General features: G+C 36.9%; 1 protein-coding gene across 3 annotated transcripts in view; it reads left to right on the top strand.

Annotated features, from left to right (window-relative positions):
- The window catches only part of INPP4B (inositol polyphosphate-4-phosphatase type II B), a 344,498-nt gene extending 332,184 nt beyond the window's left edge, over positions 1 to 12,314 (top strand). For 2 of the 3 annotated variants that reach the window (XM_061992339.1, XM_061992338.1), the window contains exon 25: positions 7,103 to 12,314. In XM_061992339.1, the coding sequence (XP_061848323.1) occupies positions 7,103 to 7,235 (133 nt within the window). In that variant the 3' untranslated portion in view covers positions 7,236 to 12,314. Of the gene's footprint in view, positions 1 to 3,151; positions 3,209 to 7,102 lie in introns of those variants that run through there. The other variant, XM_061992341.1, reaches the window with a different exon arrangement.
- The last annotated feature ends 3,583 nt before the right edge of the window (positions 12,315 to 15,897 follow it).

Genomic DNA, 15,897 nt, shown 5'->3' with positions numbered 1-15,897 from the left:
ATAGTTACTCTTTAATGTCAGGGAAGAAGAACAGTCTGGCAGATAGTCTTTACCAGTCACAAAGGAAAATACTAGATTTTATCTCATGAGTAACTTAGTGTCTTCCTCTGAATCTAGAGAGGACATGAGATCATGTAATAAATTGTGAATACCTAGTTCACTCTGTAAGACTCCACATCTTCCAGGAAGGGTGCTGCAGAGCAGGATTGCAGGGAGATGTTCCAGAGCCTAAAGCAGGACCCATGCTGCTTTACTGCCAGCAGGTGTGAGGTATGCCTGTCTGTCACTTGCCCCAGGATATTGAAAAACAGCTAAGCTTGGAAAAGCTTGTATATTTATAATTATTTTTACTTCGATGAGGACACATACACAGCAGAGGGAAAGAGAGCAACAGTGTAAATTGAATTTTGACTTGACCATTCCTTCCAAAAAACCTATGTCTGTCAACATGATCACATAAGACAACAGGGTTTTCTTGAATGTGGTTGTGTGAGTGTAAGACCACTTGTCTTTTTGCCTCCTATTAAGTGCTACTGCAAGACAATCTGTGGATTAATCTGTTGCTCTTTACTGAACCATTATGGCCCGTCCATAATGGTGCTTAAGCTCATTACCATGACTATACTTGAGTCTCCAGAACTGTGGTGTTTCTGGCCAGCTCCTCCAAATGGAATCTTTTTCTCTGGACAGACTGAGAACCCATAGTAACTGTTTTTCAAGATCTAGATATCATGTCATCATGACTACATCATCAACCTGCTGCTTGGTCAAACTCAGTGGACAAGCCTCATGTTATAAGATATGCTCTCCTTTTTTATTTCCTAAATACTGCATTAGAAAAGTAATGTTTCATAACCAAGGAAGGGAGAGAAGGAAGAAGAAGGGATGCTAGAAGAGATGCTGTCAAAAGCAAAAAGAATAGAGAAAAAAGTTGCAGTACAAGAAGTAAAGCAAAAAGAGGGGTATTATTGTGACAATTTGATAAACGTATTAGACTGTATTGGTATCGTGTTTAAGTAGCAGCTATCTCCAAATCACTGACTGTATTCATCAGTATTCTTAGATCTGAGGCTGCACAGCAGTGCCGGTACTGCCAGTCATTTGTTTTGAACCAGATTAGAGATTATAGGATCACATAAGCAGCAGAAAAGGTGTTTTCTAGCATCTTTTACTATATTTAATACCATCTAGATTTAAGGAAAATATTGCAACTTTTTGACAATGATATGCATCAGATACAGAAAATCTCTCTGGTGGTTCCCTTCCTGTATCTTCCATTTTGAAACGGTGTAGAAAGATTTTTTTATTTTTTACAAAGTGTTGGAGGTTTTATTGTATCAGCTTTATCTTTCAACATAAAACGTTGTTGCCCAGTATTCTTTTATTTGTTTTATCTGAGTTCTGCTCTGATTCAGCAATCCTCTAAGACTAGACTGAGATCAATTTGTTTCTTTCTGAATCACGTTTTATTTTTCTTGATGTACAGCATTTTCGTAACAGCCAGGAGATGTGCTAAAGGAGCCCGTCTTTCTCCTTTGAAAAAGTTAAAGTTACCTTCTAGATCTGTAGGAATGCGTGTTGAAACAGTTTACTTTTATCTGAAGCATTTCAGTGACTCACAGTAACATGTATAATATAGAAATTAAGCTGCTTTCACACCAATTTTTTTTTTTTTTAAAAAAAAGGCAACCAGACAGTATCCTGTTTAAAATCTTTGAGAGGACTGAAAGCACTCTTTAAAGAAGCTGCTTTCTAAAAGTTATGGCTTCTGATAGCCTTAAATAAAAAAGAAAAGGTAAGTAAGCAAAATTGTGTAAGATGGACAACTGTTAGCCATCCCTTCTATTTGAAGAAACATCTGTGCTGTTGTTGTTAGATGGGATTAAAAAGAGGCATCTCGCTTTTGAAGTTTTTCTGTGTCAGCACTGGAGTTTGACAAGAAAAACCCAGCAGGCCCAGAAACTGCTTGCCTGAGTCCATCTGTAAAAAAGGAAAATTCTCCTAAAGTATGTGTGCTATTAGACATGAATTCAGGCTGAAGTAAGTCACTGCTTACACACGGGACACTTGTGCTGATGGAAGGATGCCTGTCTAGTCTACCTGAAGTAGTGCTTTAGGACAATTTCCAGTGTCATTAATAGCTGGAGCTGGAACAGTTCTGACAGGAGAAGCATATCCCCCAAAAGTGTTAAAATGTATCTCCTAAAGTCTAACACAGGGGATGTCCATGTGACTGATAATCAAAAACCAGAATGTGTCCTCCTACTTGTGCTTGACTTTATAAGGACTCTTAAGAGGCTTCTTTTTTCCTCACACCATTTTCATTCTCTCTGCTCCACTGCTTAGAGCTTCAAACAATTTATCATCAGAACTTAAAAACAACAGAAAATACCTGCTGTTTTGCCTTTGTCTCATTTGATAGGCATACAGCATTATCCCAATAGGAGTTTAAGATGATAAAACACCAAGTGAGATAGAAGGCAGACTGCAATGGTTATATCGTCATTAAACTTACAGCACCCTTGGCTGTTATGATGTATTTGTGCTGTGCCGTAGGCCTCAGAAGAGCAATTTGAAAGTAAATGAATAGAAATAGTACTACAGGTTAGAGAGGTGTTTGTTACCCCAGATGTTACAGATTTAGAAGCTTTCACTGTTCCTCTTTAAACTGCAGCTGTGTGAAATAAAAACTCACTGGATATTTTGGGAGTCTTCTTCCTTCCCTTGGTGTGAGTTCAGAGCTGTTAGAGTATTGTTTGTGTTGGAGAGAACATCCAGTACTATGACTATACCTTCACACCACAACAGGGTCAGGCAGCACTCTGTTCTAGTAGTACTGAGAGTCAGAAGCCAAATCAGTCCAGCTGACATGGCACCAGCTGGATTCATGCTGTTTGCACTAAAACTTCTGCAAATTATGATGAGCCAGGGGAAGCAGAGTTGTCACGCTGCTGACAGCTGGGTGTCAGGCCTCGCTTTGTTTAACTAGATACATTAGTCACTGTGGAGAACACTTCAAGATGTGTTAGAAGACACTGTCACTACAGTGCATTGAAAAGTATTAGCACAGCTTAGAAAGGCATTTGACCGTGATCAAATATTCCTATTAAATTAAAAGCATGTTTAAGTATTCTGCTCAACCTGTTCTTAGGTAACTAATAATGGAGTTGGATCTTCTTGCTGTATTTTGAGGATGTCTTATGGAATCATGCATAGAATGATGTGACTAATTTGTGGAACAGAAGTCCCTCTGCATCAGCTGTTCACTGTGGTTTCCCTGGGAGGAAGACAGAACTTTTTATGTTCAAAGGCACTGATCATTCTTTTCAGCATATCAAAGAACAAATGTACTGTAGGCTTTTCAATTGAAAAAAAAAAAAAATGAGCAAATGGCTTTTAGCTGTATTTCCATCGTTATATCTGCATAAATCTCACCGATGCTAATGGGACTTGTAACAACATAGATAAAAGACAGTCGTGTTGTCAATGAGATAAGGAGCAAAACTGAACAAGGCACACCACAGAAGTAAGAGGGTTCATCCCTGTAGGGGCAACCTGCAAGCGTGTAACTCAACCTACTTAGAATAAACTATTAACATGCAAAGCTAAGGCTATCCCAAATGGTATGTAACACTGGCTAATGTAGTGATTGTGCTGACAATGCTGAACTTTGTTCCTGCCTAGACGGATCTTTTGAGAGTTCAGTATCTGCATCTGCTCTGACCACAGGCACACAGGTGAAGTCTGTGGTGGGAAACACCCAGAAGGACAGTCCAAAAACACATGGGCTCAGTGACTCGGGCTGAATAGATGGGACTCTGAGGGCTGAGCTAGAGCTGTTAGTTGTGGGCATAATGGGGGTAAGCGGAAACCAGCAGACTCACCTTCAAGAGTAGAAAATGAATGTGAGGACAGCAAAAAAGGGTCAAAGAAGCAGACTTGTGGGATCCTGTAGAAGGTAAGAAAGGAGAAACAGTAAACAGCATGTTTTCAAAAAATGATTAAGGAGAAAATTAACAGAGACCAATACAGTTAGTCCTCATAACTGATTCAGAAATGGCAACGTTATCACTGTGAGCAGAAAAGGAAGGAAGTTGTGGAGTGGTCTGATACAGAACACAGCATTATTTATTTCAGTGTCAGCCAAAGCATAATATACAGCTAGTTTCTGAGAGGATTTTGTCTAAAATAGTATTTGAGTTCTGTCCTAGTTTGACCCACGGACACTTGAAAACTGTAGACCAGAGTGGCAGACACGCTGACATCACTAATTGCTTTGACTTAAATCCAAATATTAGGGATTTTATTTTTTTATCATTTATTTTGCTATTTAAAATAGTATTGGTGATGCTATTTATTAGTGTAACATATAGACTGGATAGTTAAAGCAAAGAAAAAAATTAAGAACTTAACCTGGAAGGATCCCTTTCCTAAGATCCCACCTGTAAATGTAGTTCTTGTATCTCTCTTGCTATCCAAGCTCAAGAAACACAACACTACTTTGCAACATGTGAATCAGAAAGGCAGGCTTTCTGTAAGATGAAGTGACTTCTGCTGTCTTTTATGCACTCTTCTCATTTTACCTGGGATAACATGATATTACCTTTACTGTCCTATGGCCTCTTGTGATCTGACAGCATTTTCTTCTTGGAATAAAACAGCATTCTTGGAACATGGGCTTCTGAAAAATCATTGTCTTGTAATCTGATATATTTGGATGTTCTTAAGACCACAGAGAAAAATTGAGAGTTATCTTTTCATCCTGGAATATTAGCAGGCAATAGAAAAAGATCATATCAGTCCTCACTGCCCAAAGGAAGTCCACAGAGTTCCTGAGTGAATGCAAATAAAGTTAAATTCAGAAAGACTGAAAAGATATTGTTGAAGTATGCATCATTCTACTTGTAGAGAAGCTACCAGAGCTACAATAGGAACAGACTGGCAGTGATTTGAAAGTTCCCTTGTTGCTGGAGTAGGAAAGTGACAGCACAACTCACGGTCATTCTGTAGAACTTTGCTTTAAGCAGATCAGTTCCTACCTACATTGACTGAACAGGGTAGAAGGCAATTTTCCTACAGGAATGTAGGTGTGAGCATTTTAAATAAAAAGAACTGCTGTTGAGTCATCAGCACTGATGAATTTTTGAAGAAGTCAATTTACCATCATTTAATACTATTTTAGAATAGCTATTAATTCTCTCAAAGAGGAGCATGTGCCCTTTATTTCTGCCTGTATAATTCCTAAATAAGTAGTGAAGAAGGACTAAAAAGCCTTTGAACACCATGGAGACGCTATTTTGTCAGTGTTGCATTGTGATGTATTTGTGATCTTTTTTTCCTTTGCTTCCTTGACATTGTTTTTAACTTCCTGGTTTCATTTCTGTTCAGTGTGTGTGTTCATTTTAGCGATAGTATAGTTCATCTCATAAGTTATTTCATATTAACTTTTGAATACTAATCTAAGGCACCTAGCAGGCTGAATAACATATTAGCCACCTAGTCATCGTGCTTCCCATGTCAGCTGTAGGACGCGGTAAATACAGTGGAAGTATTTAGCATAACTCTGTTTCATCAAAATGGCTATATATAGTTTCACTTTGTCAAAATACCTACATGTTGGCTTTCTTTGCTGTTTAAATGCTGTTCTATTTGTTCCTAACTTCCCCTGTTTAACAGCAGACAAACCCAGGGAGCACTGAATGAATCGGATGATCCCGAAACAGGCTGTCTAACTGATAACAAGCCAACTTCTCGACACTTCTATCCTGTCGCCTTGCTGCTTGTCAGCTCACACTTGCTGGTTGTGTGGCTTATTTTAAGTCTTGCTCTGCTATTAGCCAAATATCAATAAACTTCACTTGTGTTCCTTTCTTTTCTACAAACAGCAACAAACTAACTTTAGAAAAAGGAGTTACGCTGTAATATTTCTACAGTCTCAGACTCCAAGGATTGGTCTCTAAGATACAAATGTCTGCAATGTACTGTGGTTTTGTTACTTTTTTTCTGAACTCTAAGAAGTATACTATGCATTGAGTGAATTGATTTGCTCTTTCTGTTCATGGTAAAGCTTTCCCACTGTAATTAACTCAAAGAATGCCCACTTAGAATGCTGTCACTGTATAGAAGAAGATGTGGAATCCTGAATGCTTGAATCCCTCTTTCCAGAGTAACTAGTCTGATTTTTTTTAAAAAAAAGAAGAATTAATTTGCACAACACAAGCTAACACCTAGACAAATATTACAGGGCAGTGGTTTGTTAGATGGAACTTTCATTGTGTTCTTTTCATTGTTACTAGCTGATGAGAGCTTTTTTGTTTAACAAATGATTATTACTTTGCTACTACTAACCCTTTTCTGTCAAGTAACTAAATGGAATAGAGTAAGTTCTGTTTTGTAATGAAATTAACCTGTTTGAAATTGTTGCTTTAGTTGCTTTTGCTTTCAAGACACTTTCATATTCTTTTTAACCAAGTCCTGTTTCTGTCTTGATGCACCCCTTTGGCACTTGTGACTTTTGTACTGTATGTGAACGAACATCCTTCCTTCATAAAGCAGAGAGTTGGATCAGGCTGTTTGAAAAGCCATTCTCTTTTTTTTTTCATTGCAAAGCTAAACATACAGGAAATGAAGCAGAGATTAAACTTTCCTTCACAAATTTCTAGGGCCAGACTTAATAAAATGCCTTATTCCTAGAAAATGTATTTATAGAGCAATGTGTATTCTCACATATATAGCAAAGAATTTGAGAAAAAAAAACATATGAGAAGGTTTAAAAGGCAAATATATTTATGGAATTAAAACAATGTATCATTAAAGTATTAATTTTTTTTTTTTTTTTTTTTTACTAAACTTTAAACCTCAAGGGCAAATATACTAGGGGGGAAAGGGAATCTTACCACGTGTTTCTGAGGGCAATAACTGTACTGGGCCTGGCCTTGGATTTAATTTTGTAAGATGTATCATCACTTGTGGAGAACAAAAATGTAGAGTTGAATCTTTGTTATTTTTACTTCAACTGTTGCTGAAACTCTGCAATGAACAAATAAAGCATATTTATTTATTCTGTGTTTCATGAAGTTGTACTTTTTCCCCCTTTCACTAGAGAAGGATGCCGCATAGAGAATGTACTGAAGAATATCAAATGCAGAAAGTATGCATTCAACATGATACAGCTGATGGCTTTCCCAAAGTACTACAGACCTCCAGAAGGGACATATGGAAAAGCTGACACCTAAGTTTAACAAAAGCGTAATCAGGAACATACATCACGCTAATTAGTGAATATAAAAATCGCTGTTTATGACTTATTAATTGGGAATGTGTAACCAGTTGAGGTGTTATTTTTTTCAGGTTTGATCATTTTACATTAAAAAAACTCCAGTTAGTCGTTCTGAAATAAAATATCAAGAAAAAGCAATGGACTGAATATTTTTAAAACCAAATACATTCAACTTTTCTTTGTAAAGCTGAAGCTTAGTATGACTCATCAGCCAGCTGGAATTAGTTTCTTGGGTTATTTGAGCGAAGATTAAAAAGGAAAATATTATTTGCTGTAGAAACTGAGGTTAGCAATCTGGAAGGTGACATGCTGACTCCAAACCAAAACCTGAGATTTAAGAGGTTTCTTGCAGCTGGAAATAGTGTTTTCTGTAGCCAGTGTAGCACTGAGGTCTTAAACACTAATGATTAAATACTTCACAAAATTGTTTATGAACCATGCTAATGTTAATATCTGGGCTAAATATACGTTTTGTAATTACATTTATCTTCTTACGCATGGTAACTTCATAATATGTTTTTAGTAATTACAGCCTGTAATTTCAGTAATTCCGTTCTGATTCCTTGCAGTTCATTTGGATGTATCACTCTTGGTTTTCTGTGCCACAGCCAAATACTTATTTCACTTTCACATAAATCACATTTAAATCAGGTGAATTAATTCTTTGAATAAGGTGGCCTGAATGTGACCTGTCATGTTCCCATTTACTGTAAACCCTTCAAAGTAAATTTTCTTTTGTGATAAGGAAGATGAGTTGTACATACAGGAGTTAATGTATATTTAGGCTATAAAAACATGTATGTTTTTACAGAGCCTGCAATAAATGTTACAGTTATGAGGAGCCTGCTGTATTAAGACTAGGTAGCCACTGCAGCAGATTTATATTAAATTTGCAATGGTGCATATAGACCCTGTAGGATGAAGAAGTATCAGGTTTTGAAATGAATGTTAATGTTTCTGCCAACTTGTGTTAGTCCTGAAATTTGTCTTGGAAACATTTGTGTTTTCTAATTGTACCTATTTATTGCTGCCTTCTGCCTCCTAGAGAGAACTACAATTCACTGGTTACAGACCTTTATGTAATGCATTCAATTTGAGAAAAAAATATCTAGAGCAGAAGTGTGAGAATTTTATCCTAGTAAAACTGTACTGGGAATTTGAGCATCTGTAGGAAATTGTAATTGCCATGGATAAAGAAGTTCATGTTTGCTTGGTCCTATGGAAGTCAAAGAAATCTTTCTACACAGTGAGTGATACAAAAATTGTTCTTTTAATCCATTAATGCCCATTACTGCGTATAAATCTGTAACTCTGCTAGTAAAAATACATATGTAAGAGCCTGATTCTGCAAATACTAATTGAGGGGTTATACGGAAATGATCTGTCATGTGAATAAAATTAAACCTGTCTTGTATATTTGCAAGATTAGGCTTTGAGGCTTTGAGGAAGGGATCATTGTTTGCTTCAGTAAAGCAAGGAATTTACCTATATAGTGAATTTACCTAACTAGTGGGAACTTTTTTTTTTTCAAAGTAAAGGAGGTCATTTACATAGTGTTTTGGTGCATTTGTTGTTTAGTTCTAATATGTAATATACAATCATGAATGACTTCTTTCTTCATCTGTAATGTATTACTTGAAGAATAGATGTCAGAGAAGTTAGGATTGCATCATAGATAAGCTCAGGCATATGAGAATGTAATGCCTTATTTTTTTCCTGTCCTGTACCAGTAGATGTGGGCACTACTCACTGGGTAGGTAGAAGTGCATAAATTTGTGTTTGGGTATTTAACATAAATTTATGTAACATAAATCTTCCTAGAAAAGTAATGTTTTATTCTGTCAGCCCTCGCTATCTGCCATGTTTATTATTAGCTCGGAATAACCTACATGTACTGTTTAGAAATAGCAATAAATTCCTCCTGCATCTCTGGAGTAATCCCACAGATGTACAACAGACAATGCTGACCTTCCTGCAGCCATTCTGAAACAATTTTAAAAGTCTGTATGGGAATGTTATTCACTGGTGGGGACTACAGGTTGCAACAGTTCTTTATTTTAGTCCCATGGGCATTCTGTCAAGTTGAAAATATGAAATTCTGTAGATTTTCTTTTCAGGAAAATAGTCTTTCAAGAACTCACCTCAGCATTTTAATCCCACTTGGGTTCTAAATTGACATCCTCACTATCACGTTACTTTTATATAGGAGATGTTTACCACATTGAAGCCACATTTTTGGAGGAAAAAAAAAATGGCAGGGGATTACTGCCCTTTTTAACAGCAACGCCCATTATGTTCTTGTGAAATTAAATAATCTGGTTTTCATTAAAGATAAATAAAAAACAAAACAAAACAAAACAACCCCCATCAATGTACTGCAGAGAAACTTCATTCGCTTTGGGCCATTGCAGAAAAGCAGGCTTAGGTTTTTGTGCTAAATAAGGCTGAACTTTTTCAAGGCAGTATTTTTATTGGAATATGTAGGTCACCAGTCTCTTGTAATGCCTATTGACATGTTTCCAAGTCTCCTAGAAGAGCCTTGTTGCTTCTGTACTGAAACAAGTTCAAATGTTTCCTGATTTGGTCATTGCCTGTGGTGGTTTACTGCAGTAGTAGTCTACACAGACAAGGGACGGGCCATCAAATCTGAGGTGTCAACTGAGCGTGGATCCAAAACTAGTGGGTTTTATGGTTCACCTCTTATGAAAAAACAAAGAGGTTTTTGCTGCAGGTAGATAGTTACATTGCTTGGAAGCAATGCAGAAGCTGCTTCAAGCCCTGAGCATTGTTTGATGCCTAGCAGAGCTAAATCGTCTCTGAGGTCTTACACATATCCTTGTAATTCACTGTCAGTAGCAGAGGAACAAAATCAAGCAAATTAATTTGGATAAAGCTACACCATTTGTTCTGCAAAATGTTAAGGGAAGCATACTGATTTTGGTGGTGGATTCACAGAAAATGTTCCATATCTGCTCTATCAAAACTTTTGTAAGGTATAAAATAATCTGTTTTGAGGAGAAGGCAGTTCTCAAGGGCTAGAAGAGGAACATTCAAAATGACACCTGGCACCTCAAGCCAAATCATGTCGTACACACAGAAGGTATTATTTGTAGAAATGAGGTCATTAGGATCTGCCTTGAGGAATCCTGAAGTAAGGGTTTCTAGCTTTAAATATTTCTGTAACGCATTACATGCTTATCTGAGGGTTTTATACCACAGACTAGTGTTTAAATAGAGAGGTAGTATAAAATGCCTAAAAAAGTAAGCAAATGGAAGTTAAAGTAATTTTTTCTTGGAGATAATTGCAATACTGTTAAAATGCATAACATGCATAGACCTCACACTATTAAGCAGGTAGGGTTTTTTTTTTTTTCCTGAAAACTACTTTTGGGGAATTTAAACCATATTCTTGTTAGTGTTTATACTTTGGCTTTTATGGATGAATTAGGAAGCAGAAATTATGTTATCTGGGTTTTGTCTGTGAAGTAGTGTATTTTGATGGAATACAAACAGTGTGTGTGCTATAAAGAAGACATCATTTAGGAGGACAGCTGAAAGAAAATATTAACTGACAAAGAGCCATAATGAAGTCTTTTGCACTGTTAATTTTTGTACAGTCTGAATTTTGGCATTACATAATTGAAATAAGGAAATTAACAAACACTTTCTGCATTTAAATTGATCAGTCCTGGTGAAAATTCACTTATTTGCAGTGAAATAAATTGTAATGGTATTCTAAATCATCACTAGTAATATAGGTGTAAAGAAGTGCAACATATCATTTTGAAGCCCACTGCATAATATGCCTATTAAGAGCTTCAGCAAAATAAGCTGATTTTTATTTCTAGTTTAAACACAAGTTCCAGGAAATCCTATGGTCTGCTTATAAAAAGCATAAAATGCACTGAACATTAACTCGTCTAATAAAGAAAGAAATAGCATTAAAAACCATGCAGCAAAATTACTTATGTCAATTAATGTATATAATCAGTTAACAGTCTTAGACATATATTCTAAACTTGGCTATATTGTAAACCTGAAACCATTGGTATCTATATTTATGTTGAGGTTTTTTATTGTAAAGAAGCATGCTGTATAGGCAATGCCATGAGACATGAATTTGCGTCTTTTCAGTTATTTGTAGCTTAGAAGCAGATTTTTACAGTTGAAGTGCTTTAAAATAATTTACTGTTTTTCAAAACACAAACTTACCATGTAAATTTCATGTTTAAAAAACAATAACACACAAATGCTTTTTTCCAAAGCAAAAATTCTGAGTTTAATACATTGCTTTTTTCCTTAGTCATGCAGCACATCGACTGTTGTCTTGCCAGAGCATTCAGCTTACACTCTGCAGCACTCAGACATTTATTTGCTTCCTCTCATAACATCTGCTGAATAAGTAATATAACAACAGTGAATTTCAGCATGATACTCATGATCCAAGATTAAAAACTTGTATTTGCTCAACTAAATGTGGAACTTAATACTTCAGAATAAAAATGGAGGACACATGTTAACCAATGTATCTGTATTCCAAAGAGCTGAAACATAAAGCATGGGGTGTGCATGCTGGTGGGCAAAAAGAGTTCTGGTAGCAATGAGATCTGGGAATCTATGGGGTTTGCAGTGGTGGGATTTGGACCATAATGCTCTTTTGTATATCTCAGTTGGAAGTAGTGTTTTGTATTCTTGCCATGCATACAAAGTGTTATAAAAGTTTTCAGCACTTCAGTTTTGTATTTGAATGGTTTACCTTGGAAATTTCTAAAATCCCCAATTACTCTGGTACTTGTGTTAATTTTGTGTAGCTGTTCCTTGTAACGCTTCTGTCTCACATTCTGGAGCACATGGTGTATAAGTAGCATTAGCAGTCCATAGTGTGTGTTCATTCAGAGAAATTAAGCACAACTATAGCAATTCAACTTTTTAGGTTTCGGGATTTAGCATTTTTGTTTCATTGCTGTCTGTAAGCCACGTCCATTGTACACTGTGTGTATATTTTTATTTAAATAAATGTGATGTTTATTTTTTATGTTTCTGACTTTTTTGTTTGTTACTCATTTTTCATTTTCATTGTGGTGATGTTGCCCTCAAGGCGAATTGTGCATGATGCTGAGAGTGGCTTCCCTCCTAAAGAAGTCGGTGGAAGCAGGGGGGTTGGACTAGATGATCTCTAAAGGTCCCTTCCAACCCCTACCATGATTTAAGAAGAGCTCCAATACAACAGTAAAAAGCCTACGACGACTATAAATTAATTGTTGCTGTTGTTCCTAGTCTTATGACAACTTTAATCTCAGAATCAGGTGGGTCCTACATTTTCTAATTAAAAACAAACAAAATGTTTACGTGTCCTTAAGGAAACCGCTTTCACATAACTGTTCATCTGTAGAGAGTTTTTCAGTGGAACATAGGTGGAATCAACATCTTTCATAATGAAGACTATTGAAAAGGGGATGTGGCATGCTTTGGCTGGTATTTTGTCTTCACCATCTTAATGCTGGATGCTAGACCTTGGGAAATGACGAAGGATTGCTTCTGTGGTTTTATTTTTAAGCTACTGTTGATAACGTGATTTATTTTATGATCTGTCATCACAATGAAAGGTAAGTTTTTTCCATGTTTGGCTGAAATTTTGGAAATTGACCTTCTTTTCAGGTATATGATAAAATTTTGCTCACCTCTATTATTAGTACTGTGTTTAGATGCTTGTTGCATAATTTATTTCTCTGTTTATATCTTAGTATGTTTAGTCATTTTACTGTGATATATTCAGTGAGATGTTAATTAACTGCAAGGTTTTTGATAACCTTTAGAAAGCACCAGGAGCCAGTGGTTACTATGGAAATAAGTTAAAAGGCTGTTAGCATTCAGCCTAAGAATATTGTCTCTAACTAATAAAAGTGACAGTCTTTAAAAAAAACTTTGTCTCACTTTGCATGCTTATATGCTGTGTCTTCCGTGTCAACTGGGAAACACTTTTTTTCTCATGAAAATGTAAGAGAGAAAAGGAGAAAGAACCTACAACTGTAACGAGACGATGGAGTAATGGGATAGTAAAAGTATCTTTTCACTAATTCCCTTTCCAAATTTCCTTTGGGGCATGCTTGAGTAGAAGTATGACTTGATGTTTCTGAACTGTAGTCTGCAGTGTTCTGCACTGGGTTGTCCATTGTTGGCATTGAAAATATGTGCACACAGATGTTGCTTCTGCTAGGTGAGTCCGTGAGAGCTCTCCTGTGCACTTAGTGTTGAATCGTGTATCTTGAATCTTGATCGCAGCCTTTAGTAGTTCCGTGACAGGTGTTGATAATGAAATTAAGGACAATAAAGTTCTAGATGCAAAAACCGGACTGTGGGGTGCTTGCTTTGCCTAAATAAACTGGCCCTATGCGTTGCTGTATGAGCAATATACAGTCCTAACTCATTATGTAAATGAGATGTACACTTGCTGTACTGCAGAAAGGATTTTTGGCATTGTTGATGGAGATGATGTAAACTGTTTGTAAATAAACTGGGATAAGAAGTACAATTTAAAGATATTTTTCATATCTACATGTGTATATGTAGATATTATATGTACAGTTGCATATTTTTTATATACTGTAGGATTGGAAAAAGCAGCTAAATTAAGTAAATTTAAAACCTGAGCTTGTATTCCTAGCAGTTGAGTACAGTTTTGTTCTTGGAAGTGTTGCACAACAGATAGGGACAAAGCTTTAGCAGGGCTTGCAGTTGGTGGTTGGCTCAAATGGTAAAAGTTACTTCTGGGATAAAAAACAAAAGGAGAAAAAAGGCAAAGAGGAAGATGTTCTCTCAGCAGTTCTCTCCCAGATGGAGTCTGCCATTCCTGTTAGGAGCCCTAAGAGCCCGATTCTTGGCTGGTTATTCCTGGTCATAATGCTGTCTGCACTGACCTAGGTGGGCCTCCAACAAAGGCAGTATGGTCTGATGTCAGGTTGTGAGGCTTTGTGCATGTCTTTGAGTCTCTTATGAAAACCAAAGGCCACAGTTTGGTTCCCCTAAGCACCTGCCCCAACTTTAGTGGGCTGCAGGTGCAAAGCTGTGAGGATAATAGCCTAAGAAGAAGGGAAAATTACGGCTGTGTATGTTTTATCATTCCCCAGCAAAGTCCACTTAGATACTCCTTTTTCGTGCAAAAATAGTTTGTGATTGCTGTAATTTACAAGACAAAGCAGTTTTAAGTGATGACTTAACAGAATTAGAACAACTGTCATATATAAGCACTGATTGCCACAGCAGAATTCACCCCTTGGGTGATACCAGTCCTTAGAGATTTTCTTTGTGTGTAAAGCTTAATGTATTTTGAAACAGAGAAAAGTTTAAATCTGATTCTGAAATCACTATTCACAAGGGAAGAGTCATAAGTGGGCCACTCTAAAGAGTAGATTTGGAGGGAGGATTCAGAAGTGTTCACGTTCCAGGACTTTGGTTCAGAACTGTGAATAGCAAAAACATTTTGTTTGTTGTACAAGACCCCACACAAGAAGAGTTCTTTCTCCATGATCTGTGAACACTCTTCTATCATGCGTAAAAAAAGTGAATGGTCGTTCCATGTAAATGATTGTAATAAATAACTAACTCTAATGAGCTTGCACACAGAAGCAAATATATGCCTTTAACATGTTTTCTTTAGGAGGGATATGTGCAGTAAAATATTCAAAAGCATCTGAATGAGGTCTGGTTTTGTTCGTAAGACGTGAGTTTCCAACTTATTTGGGCACTTATCGAAGGAAAAAAACCCATCAGATACATAACAACTTCTGTTTTTCCCGATGCTACTTAAATGAAAGTAGATTCTCAACACTTTCTGTTTTAATTTAGTTTCTCTGTGGCATGACAGGTAGTAAGAGCTAAGCTGGAGAAGCCCAAGTTAATGAAATATTGTAGTCTGCCTCTTAGTATTTTTCAAACAACTGAAATGTCAGGAAACAATGACATGGATAAGTCAGAAAGATGTTAATCAGTTGTGTCATCTGACTTGATCCTTTTTCCAGATGGACACTTAAAGTCTTTCTGACAAAGATGAGACTGATGTTCATGTGTGGTTCACCCAGGGCTGGTTTCCAGCTGCCAAATTCTGTTTCCTGCATGGCAGTTCTCAACCAGGCACAACTGGGGCTCAGTAATCCTGAAAGAATCTTCTCAATAAATCCCATCCCTCTTACCACTCAGTTCCACGCACAGTGTTTCAGTGCTAGGGAGCAACAGGCAAAGCACAACCACGCCCCCCACACACACCCGATATTGTTTCGTGGCACTCAGATTCTCATTAAGTGTGGCAGCTCTGTGGCTAGATGATCATGTGATGGAACTCAAGAGTGAAGTTTACGGGATGTATATCAGAGATCCAGCAAATAAACAGATGTAATAAAATCAGGGAGCAAAGAGATCGCCTGCTAGTCAAGGACAGATAAGGAAGGTCATGTCTGAACCTCAGCTCTGTGTATTAGACTGCATTCCACTTTTTTCTTTACCTCACATATTCTTGGAGCTGGAATACTTTGTTGCTTTTTGACTATGGGAGCAGCTATGCTGGAAATAGACTGCCAGTTTATCAACATATATATGAAAAATGTCCTTGACCAACTGACAGG

The sequence above is a fragment of the Colius striatus genome, chromosome 3 (genome assembly GCF_028858725.1).
Source record: "Colius striatus isolate bColStr4 chromosome 3, bColStr4.1.hap1, whole genome shotgun sequence".
Lineage (NCBI taxonomy): Eukaryota > Metazoa > Chordata > Aves > Coliiformes > Coliidae > Colius > Colius striatus.
Note: the sequence above shows the minus strand (reverse complement) of the source record. Positions and strands in the feature narration are given on the sequence as shown.